Here is a 13289-nt window from a genome sequence, read left to right on the forward strand (position 1 = left end):
GATCAATACATTCTTTAAATAACTCTAAAATGTCAAAAGTCTCGATCAACCTCATTTGATGGTCATCCAAAATCAATTTATAATTTTTTATGTTTTCGTACGTATTAACACTTCCACGAAAAAATAATCCTTAAGTTTATTTCATTATTTTATTCCCTCTCTTAGAAATAATAATTTAATTTTTCATCATCACAATGAACAACTGAATCATAAAGACTTCGTAAAAAACCCACCGAAAAACGGTTATATGAAACTACGCATCAAATTGGTTTCTAGGAGTTTTATATGGAATATTGGATATGTATGTTTTATAAAACATTGCGATCGACCGCAACACGAGCGGGATGGGAAAGATACCGAGAGCTGAAGAGGGAAGCGAGACGCATTTGCAGACAAAAAAAGAAAGAGGCCGAAATGCGTGAGTATGAAGAGCTTGACAAGCTGGCCGACAGGGGTAATGCTCGAAAATTTTACGAAAAGATCCGGCGACTAACTGTAGGTTTCAATACCGGAGCACACTCCTGTAGGACCCCCAGAGGTGATCTAGTTATTGATGACCAGAGTATACTGAGTTTGTCGAGGGAACACTTCTCCAGCCTCCTGAATGGCAGTGAAAGTACAACACCAGGAGATGGCGAACCCAATTCCCCAATCGACGACGATGGAGCAGATGTTCCATTGCCCGACCGTGAAGAAATTCGAATAGCAATTACCCGCTTGAAGAACAATAAGGCGGCGGGGGCCGATGGATTACCGGCCGAGCTATTCAAATACGGCGGCGAAGAGCTGATAAGGTGCTTGCATCAGCTTCTTTGCAGAATATGGTCGGAAGAAAGCATGCCGATTGGAATCTCAGTGTACTCTGCCCAATACACAAAAAGGGAGACCCCACAATTTGCGCCAATTACCGTGGGATAAGCCTCATCAACATCGCGTATAAGGTTCTGTCGAGCGTATTGTGTGAAAGACTAAAGCCCACCGTCAACAAACTGATTGGACCTTATCAGTGTGGCTTTAGACCTGGAAAATCAACAACAGACCAGATATTCACCATGCGCCAAATTTTGGAGAAGACCCGTGAAAATAGGATCGACACACACCATCTCTTTGTCGATTTTAAATCTGCTTTCGACAGCACGAAAAGGAGCTGCCTTTATGCCGCGATGTCTGAATTTGGTATCCCCGCAAAACTAATACGGCTGTGTAAGCTGACGTTGAGCAACACCAAAAGCTCCGTCAGGATCGGGAAGGACCTCTCCGAACCGTTCGATACCAGACGAGGTTTCAGACAAGGTGACTCACTCTCGTGTGATTTCTTTAACCTGATGCTGGAGAAAATAATACGAGCTGCAGAGCTAAATAGAGAAGGTACAATCTTCTATAAGAGTGCACAGCTACTGGCGTACGCCGATGATATCGATATCATTGGAAACAACACCCGCGCCGTTAGTTCTGCTTTTTCCAGACTGGATAAGGAAGCGAAGCGTATGGGTCTGGTGGTGAACGAGGACAAGACGAAATATCTCCTGTCGTCAAACAAACAGTCAGCGCATTCGCGTCTTGGCTCCCACGTCACTGTTGACAGTCATAACTTTGAAGTTGTAAATAATTCCGTCTACCTGGGAACCAGCATTAACAGCAATAACAATGTCAGCCTGGAAATCCAACGCAGAATCACTCTTGCCAACAGGTGCTACTATGGACTAAGTTGGCAATTGAAAAGTAAAGTCCTCTCTCGACGAACAAAAACCAAACTCTACAAGTCTCTCATCATTCACGTCCTACTTTACGGTGCAGAAGCGTGGACGATGTCAACATCCGATGAAACGGCACTAGGAGTTTTCGAGAGAAAGGTTTTGCGGAAGATTTATGGTCCCTTAAACATTGGCAACGGCGAATACCGCAGACGATGGAACGATGAGCTGTATGTGTTATTCGACGGCTACGCTGGCTAGGTCATATTGTTCGATTGGATGAAAGTGCTCCAGCTCTGAAAGTATTCGATGCAGTACCCGCTGGTGGAAGCCGAGGAAGAGGGAGACCTCCACTCCGATGGAAGGAATAGGTGGAGAGGGACCTGGCTTCGCTTGGAATAAACAACTGGCGCCAAACTGCCAGAAGGAGTGATACGTGGCGCGCTGTTTTGGTCTCGGCTATAACCGCGTAAGCGGTGTCTACGCCAGTCAAGAAGAAGAAGGAGATGTTTTATAAAGATCCACGATGTTCTGTACAAAAATTAACCTATCTTTGTTAGTTGTTGTTTGGATTCTTCTGGATCCCTATATATTGCAGTTGCACCACCAACCGCTCTTTGTTCGAAAGTGCATATTTTATTATACACCTTATCTAAACGGTGCTGAACCCTGTAGTGAATTGTGTAGCGAATTTATTTTATCATAAAAAATAACAATGATGCTATAAGTGAAATTATATTTTTAAAATGAATGAATGAATGCCCTCTTTTGTAATAATTTGCGAAAACAAATGGCTTACACAATGCTTCAAAAAGGTCATACCCTAAATGTGAGTAGCATATTGGGAATGATTTTTAATGGGGTTAGAGGCCCCGCTCTTACTTAAACTCAGAGCTCATTTCCATCTGCATACATACATACATATGTACGTAAGTACATTCAATATACGAATCGGTTGGGAGGATTATAACTTTTCCAGTACTCCGTTGCTCGGTTAGTCATTCGTTCTGTGGACAACAACAACTTTATATCTTTACACTTGTACGTATATACATATGTACACAATTTTACCTTCACAGCGCGCTACCCCGTTTCACTCACGTACACCATTCGCTCACTCTTCTTCGTCTAAAAACTCAACATTCGATGACGAATGTTGGGGCGACGACGCTGAGAGAGATTGCATTTAAATTTGTGTGCTGTTCATATTTGCGGGCGGTGTTGGAGGCGTTCGTATTCTGTTGCATTGGAAAAAACAACACGAGACTAGCCAACAAATAAAACAAAAACAAAGGCAGTCGGCAGAGTCACACATACGTTCATACATACATACATACAAGATACGAGTATTCACGTCAACAACGGCGAATCTATAAAAATACTCGTATATGGAAAGCGAAAAGCTATGAAGCAGTGAACGGTAGTGAGCCATATAGCGGCCGAGACAAAAATTTCAGTTCAGTCTCTTGTGAGAATTCAACAGACAATAAAGTGTATTTTTACGACTTTTAGCATTTTCGCACACAACTATACTATTCGCATTTAACGAATGATGTATTAAGAGCACACAGTTCTTTTAGTTCATTTCGTGCAAACAAGTTTCAGACAAGTAAAAACAGAGTGAATGCACGCATGGTTATAAAAAAAGACTTACATATTTTCGCCTACGAACATATACATATATAGAGATATAGAAAAGGCATATATATGCATAAACATTTTATAAAAGTCAACAAACGCCCTCGACAAGCACGTTGGTTAACAAGAAAAAGTGTCAAGTGTTCAAAAAAAACGTAGTTTTTACGCCAATTTATGCCTGAGTCCACTGCAGCGACCGCAAATTTAAAGACATTTCTTATTGAAGGCGACTACGGTTCCAACTTTGGTTAGCTGTTTTACTAAATAGTGAGAAATATACACTTTCTACGAAAATAGCAAATTGTGTTGTGGTTGTCCCCAAAAACTACACGAAAATAACAACGAAAAGCACAACGAATACGTACAAGTGTCCGCAAAACTATTGGAGCCAACACAACTCGTCACGAAATCAACCTCAAATATAAAAGCCGAGTGCACGAAGCGTACATTGTAGTAAAACATTAACATGGATGTGTGGGGTGTTTTTGTTGGCGACTCGTCCATGTCTTACGGTGGGTCAGTACGCAGCACCTACTATCGCGACTATGAGCAGTTTCCCTATGGTTCATTAGAGCAAGGCTCGAGTCCGCCATCTAAGGACTCCTACAGCAAGGTTCAAGGTAGGCAAAATACCAACATACATACATACGTAATTGGAACATTTGTTTGCATAAACTTTCAACTCGAGTTACTGCGTTCTTGTTTAAATTATTTTCAACTCATTACAAATGACTAATTCAAAGCACTGTTGGAAAGGGGCAACTTTAGAACTTAACATAACAACTTTTATTTATAGTATATATAGTATATGCATAAAAAGTTGAAAAATATGAAAAACAGCAACAACGAAAGGTCATCAGTCTATCTAATATGAATACATACAGGCTCGTGTATATAAGTATTGTAACAGAACACACCCAACTAATTATCATACTTCATTGCATTGGCAGCATTTATATAAATGTGATATATGTATGCTTGTGTGTATTATATGGGCATATGCTTGACTACCCGTTTGATAGCACGTTTTGGCAATCTATTTATAATACATATAAAGTGCCACTTATGTACGTACTCGCATACGCGTAAATACTTATCAAATCCAGTAATGCTTATATATGTACATACATTACGGGTATGTGTTTTGATAAAATTTAAAGTGTTGAGTAAATTAAAAATGTACTTAGATTTAAAGATAAGTTATATTTGGACAGATAAGCAATCTTGGCTAAACGCTCGCATTTGTTAACAACGCAATAACAACTGAAAAACGTTAGAAGCCATTTCAACCTGTTCGAGCCATAATGAGCACAGGCACATGTGTAAATATAGTTATATGTATATTATATATGTAAGTGTGTACAGATTGGCTTTAGTGTGTGTAAATTTCGCATCTAAAATGTAAACAACATTCAGTACTGGCGGATTTAGCAGTTGTCAGTAAAAGCATACAGAAATATTGTTAGCAATGGGATGCGAAAATAAAATGTTTGCACAAAAATTTATATCACATATAGAAAATATATGTATGTATATATACTATTTTTCTTTTGTATTTTGCATCAAACTTTCTTATTCATTGTAATGCGCCTGCGCGCCAATGTGCAAGGAATCTTCTAAACGCCAAATTGCAATGCCGTAAGAGGTCAAATTGCCAGCATATAATCACAGAATCACAATTCAGTTGTAAAATATATGGACATCACCACGAGTCATATTTCACACGCTTGGAAGCTTGTACATTGCTTTATGCACGGCGACGTTTAGAGATCAAGCAATTTAAAACAATTAAATTGACCTTGTAGGTTTAACCTTTTTGGTATACATATGAACTTACAATACATTCGTATGTAAATTTATACATATACAAACGCAAACTTACGTACGTTAAGTAAGCGTAAGCCGGAAATACGTTATCATTCAATTCTTACTCCTTTGTGATCTAATTCAGTAAAGGTACATGCATATATACATTTGCTTGCGTTAAAAATGAAACGAGCAAAAATTATATTCGCTATTTTTTTGTGGTAGATTGATAAATAAAAATTTTATATTTTTTGTTGACCTTGAAAACAAAATTAGATAATAGCTTGCTCTCTATGTAGAACACATGGGTATAAAGCAACACGGTATAAGGTAATAAAAACTGATCATTAAAACATCAGACATGGTTATCACAATTACTAAACCAGTAATAGAACTGGTCCGTACTAAATTTAAAAATGTTATATAAATTTTTCTAAAGCAGTAAAGCAGAGTTACCTACTCTCCCAATTTGTATAAATCAAATATTTACAGGGAAATTTCTCAACCGAATTCCCAAAATAGAACAATTATAAACTATTCGACCATTTATAAATGCTAGTAGCCACATCATTCTTCATTAATGCTAAATTTATCTATTGTAATATAAAATAACATGAAGAAATTCTAAAAAAGTCTCTGTATCTAACTTAAGTTGCAATACTGCACAAATGTGGACAAATATTTAAATACAGTTGATCTCCTTTTTGCACGGTTAACTGGTACAGTAAATTACACGTGTAAAAAAAATAGTGCAAAAAAAATCAAATTTTTATATAAAACTCATTGGGACCAATTTAAGAAAAAAATCGTGCAAAAAGTAGAAAACGTGTAAAAAATATCTAATTTTACATGAAAATCTATCTATTCGTACAGAGAATTTACACTGTTGTTGTTGTTATAGACTTTTCTGGTATTATATGTATGTACATATTACTGTTAGAAGGAACAAACAACAACTATTCTGGGAATTGTAAAAAAATAATACATTTCAAAGTTCCGTCATTAATCGCTGTGTCTTCTTTTTTCTTACTTCTTCATATAGCTTCATTTATTTGTTTACGTATTGAAATTGTTGCAACCTTTTCACTGGCTTTCGAATCTATAATTTGTATTTTTTAGTTTAAATCTAATTTAAAATTTATTAAATTCTATTAACAGAATTGGATTTGTGACGTATTGACGTATGTAATTTTGATTTTATTGCAAAAAAAGCATACAATTGAAATAAAAAATCCGTGTAAAAAAAGTAAAACCGTGTAAAAATGGTAACAGGGAAGTGTTCAAAAACACCGTGTAAAAAAACCGTGCAAAAAATAACCGTGTAAAAAGGAGATCAACTGTACATTTCAAAGTTCCGTCATTAATCGCTGTGTCTTCTTTTTTCTTACTTCTTCATATAGCTTCATTTATTTGTTTACGTATTGAAATTGTTGCAACCTTTTCACTGGCTTTCGAATCTATAATTTGTATTTTTTAGTTTAAATCTAATTTAAAATTTATTAAATTCTATTAACAGAATTGGATTTGTGACGTATTGACGTATGGAATTTTGATTTTATTGCAAAAAAGTATACAATTGAAATAAAAAATCCGTGTAAAAAAAGTAAAACCGTGTAAAAATGGTAACTGGGAAGTGTTCAAAAACACCGTGTAAAAAAAACCGTGTAAAAAGGAGATCAACTGTATGTTTATGAATGAAATCTTTATTCGAACAAGCTTTCGCCTTCTAAAAAATAATTTTTATTATATTGAAGTAAAATTTAAGTATAATTTTTTTAGGTTTAATTAAGAGTATGGCAAGCTAGCATAATTCACAAAAGCTCTTTTATCGAATCGAATAAATTCCACAATTTTTAAAAAATCATTCGAAATCAATCACTGTTGAAAGTGAAATAAAACGCTAAAACAGTTAATATACCACTTAGGCTAGTTAAAAGCGTCTATGGATTTATAGTGTTGAAAGTTCGTTTTAAATGCAGTTAATTGCAACTGAAAACATCTTTTTCAATCGGTATATATGTACCTATGTAAAATATATTAGTTAGAACCATTCACTAGATTTCGTAATTTGAATAAAAGTAATTGTTTAAAGTATTGCAGCAAACAAGAGACTTTTACTCAACATATTCCATACTATTTTATGGTTGATTTGAAAATTAGTTGTAATAATTAAACGAGTATTAAATTCCGAGAAACGAGTACTGCTTTCAGTAAAACATATACCAAGCACATTAATAAGCTTTTATGCACGAATGTATATATTAACCTAATTATTAATAAAAAAAATCATTGCAATCGATTGATTTAGCAACAAATGTCTGTTATTCTATTGTATTAACGTCACTTCTTTCATTCATAGACACGGGTTTATCCGCACACAAGTGAATACACATACATATGCACTTACATATGTAGTTACAATTACGTTCATTTTTTTTTATGATTAGAGGAGATCAAGCGGTTTGACATTGGTAAACTACAAAATGAGCTCAATTGTAATGCATTTTCCACATAAATTTATTCAATAATACGCGGATAAAACCCAATTTAGTTGGTTGATGATTTCAAAAGTTTTCCAAGAGATCTCTTAGAATTATGGCTACTCACATTGTCAATAGACTCATTTTATTTTTTACAAAGAAGAATTAAGCATAACCGCAAGCCCTTAAGAAGAGGTAGAAAACGATATTACCTATTTAATGCAACTCTTTTGGATTGAATACAGAGGCAAACACTTATTGCAGGCAATGTATGTGGGTAAATGCATATATAATTATATAATGCTGGAAGACCAAATGCCTTTTGAGAAGCATTAAATAATAAATGAGAACTCATAAACAGCCTATACACAATAACAACATAATTCAACAAATTGTAGTTAAAAAGAAGCTTATTCGCCAACAGCATAGCACTGGTATACGCAGATAAATGCATCTACTAAATAAATGCATATTGAAGTGCTTACTTTGCAATTTGAATGCTATACAATTAGGACCAGACTATTCGTTGAAAATTTAGATAAGCGTATAAAGTTCACTTGCTGGCGAAGCGGAAAACGTGGTATAATTCTGAATAGCCCTCTCATGAAACTCATACAACTTAATGGAAAAATAATAAATACCTGTGGCGATATATACGCAGTATTATTGTCATTAAAAGTTGAAAATAACAAATTTTATTATCAGTAAATAATTCTAATTACCTTATCAGGGACTTTTAATATGTACATATGTCATATATGTATGTGTGTTGTTTAAATGTCAAAAAATCGGCATTTCAAAATACAATAATAATTATTATCAATAAATAAACTTATACATATGTAAGTACTTATTTGTGACGTTACACACTTTTAAACATACATACATTTGTATGTGCTATATATATATTTTACAAAAAATTATTGTGCATGCGTGCTAAATATCAAATGTAAATGTTGTAAAAAACAAATATATAAATAATCATGTGTAACAAATAAATATTTGTTTAACTTGGAAACACTTTGCCCACTTAATCACATAATCGCATGTGACCGTTGATAAAACAGCGGCACTAAGTGCTCGCATAGACACTGCTAGTAACAATTTCAAAAGCTTATAAAGTGCAATTACTTCAAAAAGTCTATTCTACAAGCACATGAATAGAGTATCTCTCTATGCTATTGCATAAATGTGTATTATTTGAAATATTTATCTAACAGTCGTTGGTATTTGCTACATATCTACATATCTATGTATGTCTGTAGGCAAATACGTTAGCAGGCGTATGCATGTTATTTATAGCTTTGTGCTTTAAAAAAAAACTTTTATCAACACAACAAGGCCGATCTAATTGTGACTATGACGACAACAACAAAACGAAATTTACTACACTGCACCAAAAATCAAAAAAATCCTTAGAAAAAAATAATGCGTTTAATGCAAAAATTAGCTTTAAAAGGTAGTAATTTTTTTCACGCAGTACTGTAATGTATTTAATATACCAATTAACAATTCATATAAATATTTATAAATTGTGTTTTAAATATGTTTTATAAGTTGATTGACATGTTTATAAATACATATGTATGTATGTACATATATTAATTTATATAGAATATATTCGAATTTTTGTGAAACCCATTTACTTTTCCGACTTTTTGTAACACTAACCAATAATTTGTAATGTTTTTTACTTATTTATACATATGCTAAACGGTTACATGTGATCAATATATTTACATACATTTGACGTCAATCTTACATCTGGAAGCGAATTGATTTGTTTATTTTTGTTATAAGTTTTAAGAATTTGTAAATTCCCCTGTAACTTAAGTTAAACCTCATAAACCCAGCTTAAGGGGTTACGGGTAGTCAGAGACATGAAAATATTAGAATTTTCAGGATTTTTTTTCTATTAACAAATCGAAATTTTTGAAAAAGATTTTTTTTTAAGAAAAAATCTTTCTTCAGACCTGAGTTCATTATGTTTTCTAAAAGCTGTATAAATCTACTGAGCGGTTTTCGAATTACAGTTGTCACCAGTTCAAAAAAACAGAGTTTTAAAAAAACTGAATTTAAAGTTTCACCCGAACGTTTTGGAGTGCACGACCGCTCTTTGTTATTTTTCGAATAACTCGAAAAGTAATTATCGGATAAACTTAAAATTTTCATAGAATATTTTTAAGAATATTTACTTAACGAAAATGTTAAAAAAATAATTTTTTGAAAATCCTGACTACCCCTAAGCCCTTAACGGGAGAAATATAAGACATTTACGAGGTGTATGTAGTACTGGTGGTTTAGATTGAAGAAATCATTTTTCAAGTTTCAAAATAGTTTCCGTTAAGTCATAAGTATTGTACACATTAAAATTTATATAAATCAAAACAATCTATGTTAATACTATAACTTTAACTTACACTAATAAGTTAAATTTATTTATGAGTTGCTATTATTTTGAACGTCACTTGTTATCTCGTACCGTATATTTTTTGTTTTTGCTTTTTGCACCGAAAACAACTTATTTGGGTGTTGTTATGAACTTAAACATTCGCCTTCACTTAAGATAACTATTTTTTTTTTAATATTTACTCATACACTTTATTTATTTTTTATTTATTTAAGATAAGGAAAGGAAGTTTTATATAAATAAGTTCAAAATTATATTGCTTGTGTATTGTTTCCTTACACTTAAATATTTTAAACAGTGCGCGATAACTGCTATCATGACAGATTATCTTGTTATACACATATTTTAAAACAGCGAAACCACGATATGATACAAAACCAAATATAAACTTCATGTGTGAATTTTATAGAAAAACCAATACAAGACTATATTAAAAACGAGTTGAACTTTGGATACAACTATAGTTGGCATATATGTATGTATGTACATACATACATACTTTCATGCACACATGCAATGAATGTAGATAAAATTGGACTTAGCAACAAAATAAATAAGAAATCTCAAAATAAAATAAGAAATCTCAAATGTGCTAAACGAGCTTGAATAATTAATACAAGCATATTTATGCCAAAAACGCAAAATGTAATGCGTTCCGAATGCTTTTTTTCGTAAATATACACGTATTTCATAAATCATGAACACATAGTTACATGGCATATGGCAATTGCAGCAAGATTATTTAATTGATAGTTTGTATATCTCCCCGCACATGGCTGTAGGACACTTGTTGTTAGTAATATATTTCTACTGATTGTGTCTAGGTAAATATTTAGCTAAACCTCGCCTAAGACCTTGTAGACATGTCATTGCACACGCGCTCCCAATTGCGGATTTAGCACGGTTAATAACCCCAGTTGCCAGGCAGCCAGCTCAGCATCAAATAACCACTAATGTTAAACAACAGACATAACAAAGAACTTACTCACGCTGCTTAATATATGTACATACCTATAATAAAGATGAATGTTATAATTTTTAATTAACGTTTATGTGTTTTTTTTTTGGTTTCATTTTCTTACAGAAAAATGCAGGCAAGTGAAATCGGTAAAAGCGCAAAAGAAAGAGTGCCCCTTCTGTAAGGAACAGAAAAAGCGGCCACTCACCAATTACATGCGTAAGCGCGAGTCTCGCAAGCACCACGACAGCATTTGTGAGGAGCACGAGGAAGGCATTGAGGAGGAGACTGAGGAAGAGGAGCAACAACAGGGGGTGACAATAAATGTGGCGGTGAATTCGCCATTGCAGCAATGCTCGAACGTCGACAGTTTGAATTGCAGTGCAAAATAATTACAAGTGCCGAATGTTTACGACGTGCTACAGTAGACCTTTTTCTTAAAAAGGAAATGTGAAATAAAAAAGAGATTTGCGATTGACAACAACATGAAGAATGCATTATGTACCAGGGTTAATGGTTTATGGTAGATTTAAAAGGATTTTTATATGAGTGCAGTTCAACGCGTGTATGTATATATGTATGTATTTAGCAGCTTCTATAGCACAACAATAATAACACTACCATTTTCCGTATTTTCTATACATACATATACATATGTACAAGAATAAGAAAATTAAACAAGGAATAACAACAATACATTATAGATTATTAAAAATAATTGATATACTAATATACAATACCTTACGTTTGAGTACGTGTAATAGTAACAACAAAAACCAAAACAAGTAACACACAGATGTATGCATTTTTTTTTACAATCGTATGTTTTTTGCATATTTACATCCTACTTTATAATGAGAAAAAAACTGGAATTTTTTTATATGTGTATATATGATTATTATTATACGAGAATACGAGTATATAATAAACATTAATAATTGTAGGAGAGAGACTGAATCAGGCAAGTTAATGTTTTCAATATAAACGAAATAATTTATAACTTTTATTACTAAAACCTTCCAAATCAAGATTGTTTACTATTTAAAAATTTATTAAGAAAATTAGAAATTCAAAAAACAAAAAAAAAATCAAAAAAAAAAAAAAATAAACATAAAAAACTTACGAAAAACATGCATAGACGCAATATATGTATTTTGGAACGGCGTTAAATCTGTCTATATTAGACAATACATGTAAATAAGTACATGTTATATTATGTGCATATGTATGTCAACTGTTTTCATATGGCTTCTTGTTATTGATTATGTTTGTGTACAATTGTAGCTTTGACAGTTAACATATTGAAAGAAAACGATAAATAAAATGTAAATGTTGTATCTGTAAGTTGATTATGTAATTATATAGTATGAACAAATTAAATACGAGTAATAATACCCATACTTAAGTTGTTTTCGATTATAAAATGCGTTCAAACAGGCAAGAAAGTGTTGAAAAAATTGAGGTTTGGCCGAATAGTATAAGCATGAACATTATTAGAAATATTAGAATACAGCGGTCAGGTGGGATTACAATGGTTTTAACAGATTCCACACTTCTATGCAGTTTTACTCAATCCTAACTAGATTTTACAGGTTGTCGCAATGGGCTATGGAGTTATGGAAGTGACTTAAGCAAATGCAAATCTACTGACTGGTAGCTATTTTTAGTGGATTATATAATATATATGGACAAGGATTTAGCGCACTTGCCTTTACAATAAGAAATGTTACAGTTACTTCTAAGTGACATATAACACCGTTCTAATGGGTTAGGTGGGTGTCAAAAAAATTTAATATCGTATTAAATAGTGCAATATCAAATGTGCAATCAAATCAATCCGAGAAATATTCTAAGAGATATATCCTGATGGAGGGAACCATCAGGCCATTTATCTCAAAACTCAAATTTTCAAGTCGATGGACGCGATATCTCAAAAAGTTATGAAACGATTTTGTAAAAATTTTGCACACATCTTTGGAATAACATTATCTAGTTAATGAACGAAGTTTTTTCATTTTGTTACTGTTACTGTTTTCTTCGAGCCAATATATGTCGAAAATTTACGAAAAAAGTCAGTTTTTTGGTTTAAATCAAATTGTATTCAACAAAGTGAACTAAGTATATGACATTTAATTTTTTTTACCTAAATTTGGCATGTTTGTTGCCATTGATTTAACCCTTATATTTATTCAAAAATTAAAATTTTGAAATTCAAAAGTAAATAAATATCAAACCACAAAAAATATTTTTTAAATGAATAAAAGAAAATGCCGAATACTTTCTGATTATGCAAAACAACTCAT

At 32.9% G+C, this 13289-nt stretch overlaps 2 protein-coding genes across 2 annotated transcripts in view; one reads left to right on the forward strand and one right to left on the reverse strand.

Annotated features, from left to right (window-relative positions):
• LOC105219577 (kinesin-like protein KIF14) overlaps nucleotides 1–13289 on the reverse strand; it is a 33319-nt gene that overhangs the window by 8910 nt on the left and 11120 nt on the right. The gene's annotated exons all lie outside the window — the stretch shown is intronic.
• LOC105219576 (uncharacterized) lies at nucleotides 3164–12386 on the forward strand. The gene is made up of 2 exons (XM_011195820.3): nucleotides 3164–3952; nucleotides 11113–12386. The coding sequence occupies exons 1-2, from the start codon at nucleotides 3799–3801 to the stop codon at nucleotides 11376–11378; spliced, it is 420 nt and encodes a 139-aa protein (XP_011194122.1). The 5' UTR covers nucleotides 3164–3798; the 3' UTR covers nucleotides 11379–12386.

Source organism: Zeugodacus cucurbitae, chromosome 3, assembly GCF_028554725.1.
Source record: "Zeugodacus cucurbitae isolate PBARC_wt_2022May chromosome 3, idZeuCucr1.2, whole genome shotgun sequence".
Taxonomy (NCBI): domain Eukaryota; kingdom Metazoa; phylum Arthropoda; class Insecta; order Diptera; family Tephritidae; genus Zeugodacus; species Zeugodacus cucurbitae.